The sequence below is a fragment of the Manis pentadactyla genome, chromosome 4 (assembly GCF_030020395.1).
Source record: "Manis pentadactyla isolate mManPen7 chromosome 4, mManPen7.hap1, whole genome shotgun sequence".
NCBI lineage: Eukaryota > Metazoa > Chordata > Mammalia > Pholidota > Manidae > Manis > Manis pentadactyla.
Window position 1 is genome coordinate 172,793,058 of NC_080022.1, and position 7,011 is coordinate 172,800,068.

At 52.8% G+C, this 7,011-nt stretch overlaps 1 protein-coding gene across 2 annotated transcripts; it reads right to left on the reverse strand.

The window, feature by feature from the left end:
- Positions 1-1,208: 1,208 nt before the first annotated feature.
- On the reverse strand, positions 1,209-5,703 carry G6PC3 (glucose-6-phosphatase catalytic subunit 3). 2 transcript variants are annotated; one of them, XM_036883219.2, is made up of 6 exons: positions 5,254-5,689; positions 3,236-3,342; positions 2,734-2,824; positions 2,429-2,547; positions 2,093-2,234; positions 1,209-1,860 (listed from the first exon to the last, which is right to left on the reverse strand). In XM_036883219.2, the coding sequence occupies exons 1-6, from the start codon at positions 5,469-5,471 to the stop codon at positions 1,497-1,499; spliced, it is 1,041 nt and encodes a 346-aa protein (XP_036739114.2). In that variant the 5' UTR covers positions 5,472-5,689; the 3' UTR covers positions 1,209-1,496. The 2 variants fall into 2 exon arrangements, with proteins under 2 accessions (XP_036739114.2, XP_036739115.2); XM_036883220.2 differs by lacking the exon at positions 2,429-2,547 and having other exon boundaries at positions 1,696-1,860; positions 5,254-5,703.
- Positions 5,704-7,011: the final 1,308 nt, after the last annotated feature.

Below are 7,011 nucleotides of genomic sequence, written 5' to 3' on the forward strand. Positions count from 1 at the left end.
GGGGAGAAGGTGGTCACTGCAGGGAGGGCTCCAGGCTGGTGGGAGCCCCCCGGCTGTTCAGGACGATTTCCCCAACCATCCAGCATGCTGCAAGTAGAAGGGTCAGTGGCCCACCTCCCTCCTTGCTTTCTTTAGAAGACGGGATGGTGAGAGTTGGTGTTTCTGATGGCACGGCCAGAACCCAGGAACCCAGGAGTTTGCCCTCAGCTGTAGCTTCCCTTCCTCCTGGGCTTTTTTGCTGGCTACAGCCCAAGGGAGGTAAGCCCAGGATAGGGCTGGACGCTTCCCTGTGTCTTTCCCAGGAGCCCAGCCTAGCCCTCCAGTTCCGGGGCTGGTGGTCCACAAGGCTTCTAGGGAATGCTGTCCAGCCTAAAGGGAACCAAAGATAGGAAGCAGCTCGTAGGGGGAAGTCTTCCTACTCTTCCCTGTATCACACATACTTTCTTTCCTCCTGTCCCCAGAGCCCTAGGAATCTGTTTACATATTTATTATCCTAAAGGGGGCCTGAGCAGGGTTGAGGGAGCCAGGGGAGGGGCAGGAGTCCCACCATTGATTCATCGTGCACTTGGGTCTCGTGTGCTGTTAGTGTGCTCTAGATCCTCCTGGGGGATGGCGATGGGGCTGGGCCCAGTGTCCCAGGCCTCCCTGGGCTGAGCCCCAGCTCCAGGCCCCAGGTCCTCCCTCTCCCTGTGGCTGGGCTGGTTCTCATGTAAACCCATTCCTTGCTTTGTCTCCCCAAATACGGATTTTAGTTAAGTATTTTGTAACCCACTACACTGTGTGTCCTTGTGCAAATAAACTTGTTTCTGAGTGCCTTCTGGGGCCAATGTCTCTGTCTCTGAGAAATGGAGTAGAGGTTCTTATACCCACTCCTGGCCAAAAAACGGCTTTTCTCCAGCCCTTGGGCAAGCCAATTTAGGAAACAGGAGGCTGGGGTGGGAGGAAGAGGTATCTCTGTCCTGTAGGTTAAAGACGAGGTTTCCTGAATGTAACAAACTCCGCGGGATGTCTTGTGTGGCCTAGCTGGTGATGGGGAAGCAGTGCAGGGCTGAAGGTCTCAACTGTGTTTACAGCCCTCCCCTTCCCTTTCGACTCTGCCTTTGTGGAAAGAGGGTTGGAGCGGGTACAGCACAGGCAGCCTGACAAGGGTTCCGCTTGCACACAACAGGCAGGTTCAGTGGACGTGTGCACAGGCAAGAGAGGAATCCGAAAGTGTTGAAGGGCTTTATTGGGGCCGCTCTGAGCCCCTCACAGTACTGCGGGAACCCACTGGTCTTGATGCCTTTGCCCCTTTGGGGACTTGGGTGGGAAGGCAGGAAGAGGACCAGCCTTTCTGGGAGAGAGAAGGCCCTTCTTTGGGGCTAAGGTCAGGTGGAGGGGAGACATAAGAAATTCAAGATGAGGGCCTGCTCTGGGCTGGAAGGGGATGGGGCTGCCTCGTGGAGAGTGGAGGTCACCAAGTGTTGGCTTTGGGGGAGGGAAAGTGACACTTGAAGTCAGGAAGAGCGGATGGGTGGTGCTTCCTGGGCACTGAACATGTGCACCACCCAGGGCACGAGGGTCAGGACCAGGCATGGCCAGAGGGTGTACTTGAGGAAATTGAAGATGTAGAAAAGGCTGATCTGAGGCGGGTAGCCCATCCAGTCCAGGGGGCCCAGCAGCCCCATAGCCAGTACAAGGCAGGCTATCTTCTGGCCAGTTCCCAGATAGGCCCGCCGTACCTGGGCATAGCAGGGAGAGTGCAGCGCAATGCCCAGCCCCAGGGCGGCCCCAGAGTCGCGGCTCAGGGAGGCAAAGGGCCGGCTGTCCACATGCACCCACTCGGGCCGCTCACACCACTTGGAGGCTAGGCTGATGGACCTGTGAGGAGGAAAAGAGACATTTGTCAGGAGAGAAAGTCTCTGGAACCTAGAGGGCCAATGGCTCTCAGCCCTTTTGGTGCCTACTCCCATGTTCTGCTGTGACCCCAGGAGACTATGTTTGTGAACAGTAATGTATCCCTTTACAGCTATAACAAACCAGAGACCCACAGGCTAGGTACAGGTGAGCCAAGAACAGGACCCAGCCACCCAAGCTTCAAAGCAGGACTTACCAAGAAAGATCCAGGCCTAGTGTAAAGAGAGTCCAATAGATGAGGCTGGCGCCCAGTAAGAGGGCCAGTGAGGTTAGTCCGTAGAAGCTTAGCTCCCGCTCCATGGGCACCTGGGGGGCCATCAGCCAGCCCAGGATAGCACCTAGGGAAGTGGGGTGACAGCAGCTTCAAGGAGTTTGGGGATGTGACCCCCAGAGCTATACTGTAGCTTAGGATAAGAGATGGAGACATAAGGGGGGGGGCCTCGGGGTTGGCTGTACAATGGGAAGATCCTACACTGGTCCTCCCGCTGCCAATAGCACCCTCTGGGCCCACCCTGTTCCCCCAGTTGCTCACCAGTTATTAAGCCAGCCAACACCTGGTGAGGGAAATGTGCTAAGAGAAAAACCCGGGACAGGCCGACTGCCAGTAGGAAGGTGCAGTAAGTCAGGCTAGGTATCACCCTCACCCAGCGGCTACAAAGAAGAGAGGCAAGTGGTTCAGGGGATGTCCATACACAGCTTGGTGTCCCTAGCACCCAGGCATTTCATGGTTGGATCAAACGCCCCAGAACTCCAGCTCCCAGGCTGCCCTGCTGCTGGGTCTTTTGGATCCAGTGTACAATCACCCCTGCCCCATTGGTGGGCAATGCCAAGATGTACCTGTGGGCCCGACTGGCCACCTGGGAAGAGATGGCCGTCATTATGGGCCAGAGGGCTGCTCCTGTGATCATGCAGTGTCCAGAAGGGCTGCCTGCCAAGGAAGCCAGAAGCTTGTGGTGAGATGATGGGGGTGGACCCCAGGTGCCCCTGGTGATAGCTCAACACAGTTGTCTCCCCCTGGTTGAGAAGAGAGCCTTCTCCGAGTGCTGGTCCAGAGCTCCCTCTGCCCTGAAGGTTTCTTCACCCTGGCCTGAGGCCACTGCTCTCAGGCTTCTGCCTTCACCTCTATCTCTTGGCTTTACTCTAAACAAGGTGGGCAGCTGGCATATTGACATGAATGCTCTCCTCCCAGAATTCAACTCAATCTTCTTGGGGTTTCTTTGTTCCCTGGGTCAGTAAAGAATGGAGAGGCTGGGCTTCTGGTTAGTCCACCCTGGCGGAAAAGTACTCTGAAACACTGTGCCCCAAGCACACTGGGGAAGGGAGGTTTGAGGCTTCCCACCTGGACCAGTTTCACAGGAAGAGGGGAACTGGTGAACCTGGGCTGGGGCCTGGCTGTAGTACCCAGACTCATGGACCCACCAAAAGGGCCTGTCTCCAAACAGAAACCTGGAAGAGAAGAGACATGAGATGACATGTGCTTGCACATACAGTAAGGGGGACAGGAGGTGGGCAGAAGGGACACCTGGTAGTACTGTGCAGGGCCTATGGTGTGGAGTCAGAAAGGGAGTCCAGTTCTGTGCCTCTGTGCCATTACCTTTCCATGTCCCCCTGCCCCAGGAACAGGAGAAAGCACACTATTTTTTAAAAAGTGATACATAGGCAAGAGATTGGTGAGTGGGGTGTGTGTGTGAGCTCTGAGAAGTCCCACTCTTAGACTTCCAACTGCAGGGCTAGCTGTCTTATCATCTGCAAAGAGCCTACCTAGGACCTTGCTCTTTCTCTCCCTCCCTCCCTCTCTCCCAGACCCTCACTGACCCTCCTGCTTTTCTCCCTTCTCCATTTCCCAAATTCCAGCCTGAATTACTCACATCTGAATTACTTAGGTAAGCCTCTCATGTTTGAAAATGGGATTGAGAAATGGACAGGAGAGGCTGAGAAAGAATAAGGAGGACAAAAAGTTCAAAGTCCCCTGGCTTAGTAGGTGCTTTGGTGGACCCTGGGAAACCACACACTGAAGATGCTGCAATGGCCTGAAACAGAAAAGGTGCAAGAGCAGAGGACATGCTGACTGGGAAGTCAAGCACTGGGAGAGAGGTACAGAAGGGACTTGCCCCTCCCTACCAGAAGTGGAGCCCGGTTCACACACCAGGTGCTCCATACATACTTAGGAAATGCAGGGCTTTGTCATGTGGTGGGCATTAAGGGTGTCTACCCAGGGGTGATCTAACCTCTTAGGGGAACAGTAGAGAGGGAGGATTATGCAGACCCTGCAGAAGGAGAAAGCACAAAGCAAAAGGCAATTAGGCAAGAAGGAATGATTAGACAACTACTTTTCCGGTTACAGTGGGGATGAAGCCCTTGCAGAGAAGAGTGGAAGGAAAGGTAACTCATATTTTTCATCAAGTCATTCCTGCCCCTTCACGTGTCTCCAATGAAGCTTCCTTCTCTCTCCCAGGCTGGGGATCTGGCAATAGAGACTGAGGTGATGGGAGGTGCAGCTGTATGCCCAGCAGGAGGCATAGCTACTCCCTTCCTCAACCCAAGAGAAAACAGGTGGCAGAAAGAGGTAAGCCCCAAAGGCCCCCACCCACTTGTCTGGGATTCCTGGCTTCTAGGTCTGTGTGAAAAGCCTACCAGTGAATGAAAGAGGAAAGGAAGAAGAGAAAGTGTTCCTTGGAAGGCAGTGCTTCAGCCTAATGCTTTTCAAACTTACTGTGCACATGAATTATCAGGGGGGCCCTTGTTAAAATGTAGATTCTGATTCAGTAGCTCAGGCCTGGGCTGAGATTATGAATTTCTAGCAAAGTTTTAAGTGCTTTCTATGCTGCTGGTCATGGGTCTGGGACCACATATGCAAGCCTTCTCTGTCCTTGGCAGCTAGTGTGAAGCCTGGCACAAAGCATGCTTCTTAAAAACTATGCTAAATAAATGAATGAATGGATAAATCAAGGAGTTGAGAAGCTCCACTTTCTGCTATTTATGTCACCATTGATGCTTGTTAAAATACAGATTCCCAGCCCCTCCCCTAGAATTTCTAAATCAGTATGTCTGAGGTGGGATGGAGTATGTGCACTTTAAACACGCCCCTTGGTGATTTCTCTCATCAGGCCTATTTAATAAACACGGGTCTAAAGAGTAGGATGGGGACTGAGGTCTGAGTCCGAGATACATAAAGACGCTCAAAGATGAACAGTCAAGGGCGCGGGGTGGGGAGGTTTTAAGGCCATGGATTCACTGGGGCGGGTAATGGGGGTAGATTTCAGGCCTTTGAGGCACCTGCTGAGAGATAAGGGCTTGTCCAGGACTCGGGGCCCTTGGGGGTGGGGAACCAGGACGCCGAGGACTTAGCTGTCTCACCACTTGAAGATGAGGTTGAGCCACTCGGTGATGAGGCTGATCCAAAGCACCGCGATGCCCACACGGCGAGAGGCGTAGTAGGCCGCGGGGAAGTAGAACAGAAAGAGGCTCTTGGGATCGCCCAGAAAGGTGACCCAGAGCCACACATTCTCCAACCAGGGCAGCTGGTTCTGCAGAGTTTCGGCCATAGCGATGCCCGCGCCTAGCGCGGACTCCATGGCGACCGAGCGGTCAGCCGGGCCGGGGTTTGCTCTAAGGCGGAAGCCAAGGAGCCCAGGCGACAAGGAAGCCTCTACCTACCCTCCTCCAAAGCCCACTCTTCGGAGCCCCAGGTCCCACCCCCCCACCCAGCGGCTGATGCAAGCCCCGCCCCTTTCCACGCCTCCGGCAGTCCTAGGCTCGCGCGAGCCAGGTGTCCTGCGGACACCGTTTTCTACAGCGTTGTTCTCGGGCCCTCCTCTCTACTGGGCAGCACAGGGGACAAACCTTTGCGAAGGCGTTTCCGCAGAGTCCCACGTGGCCGCTGTTACCAGCACGTGGGCATCCGGCGTAGAGGCGGCTCCAGCTACTGTTCCGGGTCAAGTGATTGAGTAACCAACCCTGTGGGTCGGCGGCGCGCACAGGGTCTTTGCTTTGCTGCTGTGAAGGTGGTTGTGTGATCTCCAGGGGTTGGAATCCTCTAACAGACCAGATCTCTCTTCTCTAGTACAGATATCCTCCAAAAATATTCTGAGATCTCATGGTCAGATCGCTACGGACACCCTCTCCTCCGGGGAGTCAGGCATTCCCCATCGGCGTTGAGAATCGACCCTAAATTTGCACACACCACTAATCAGTCGGTGCCTTCTTTTCCTTCCCCAGCTCAAGACTTCCGCCCGAATTTATCCGCTAATGATTTGAAGGCTGAAAGATAAGCCTCTTAATTTTGAGTCTTTCCTAAATACTTGTTAATTTCTACTCTTAGTACAGACCAAGTCACACTTCCTCCTAGTGTTCAAAGCTTGCTTTGCCCCTTTCCTTTCTCGAGTCTTCCAAAACCCTGCGGGCAGGTAAATCCTGAGATTGCAACTGGGTTGGTATGGCTAGAGGAGGGGCACACACCCACGACAAAATTTGGAATAATTCTCTGGAGGAACAGACACCGAAAATAGAAATCTCTGCTAGGCGAGGTCATGCCTAGAGGCAAAGTGGGGGTAGGAGGAGACTTGAAGCTCCTGGATTCCTTCTTACCTCAAGCAACTTTGTTCTTGGAGAGTTTTCTGATGGGTGGATGAAAATGAGAATATAAATTTGGGTTCTTCTTGGAAAGAGATTAATTTCACTAATTAAAAACGTGTGGGGCGGGGAAACTGGATATAAATCTAATTTCACTCAATCCCTTGCTAAATGTTTTTGATGCCCCACGGAGAAAGCCTACATTTTCTGTCTTTGAAAGTTTACTCAGCTCTAGCCAGACAACCTATCCTCACACTACGTTTCATAATATTTCGGAGCTACTTTACGTTCCTTGAAATCGCAAAGTCTCTCTTCTTAGGGGTCCTGGCATATACAGTCTTTCAGGTCTCAGATTTTTCACTTCGTCCAGGAAGTCTTTCCTAACAATGCCTGGCAGTCATATATGAAAACCTGTAATCACTATGCAGTATAAAACATGGAGTGGCAGTTACATTATGACTTGATATGGGGGCCAGACATGAAAATTCTTTGAAAAAAAAAAAAAGTATGAGGGAGCAGTATGTTTATTCTAACATAATGATT

Excerpts from the sequence above, each read along its gene's own strand:
- G6PC3 (XM_036883219.2), bottom strand. The coding sequence starts at position 5,471 with ATGGAGTCCGCGCTAGGCGCGGGCATCGCTATGGCCGAAACTCTGCAG. Across the intron at positions 2,235-2,428 it reads GTTGGCTGGCTTAATAACTG|GTGCTATCCTGGGCTGGCTG; the intron begins GTGAGCAACTGG and ends CCACTTCCCTAG. Across the intron at positions 1,861-2,092 it reads CTAGGCCTGGATCTTTCTTG|GTCCATCAGCCTAGCCTCCA; the intron begins GTAAGTCCTGCT and ends TCCTCCTCACAG.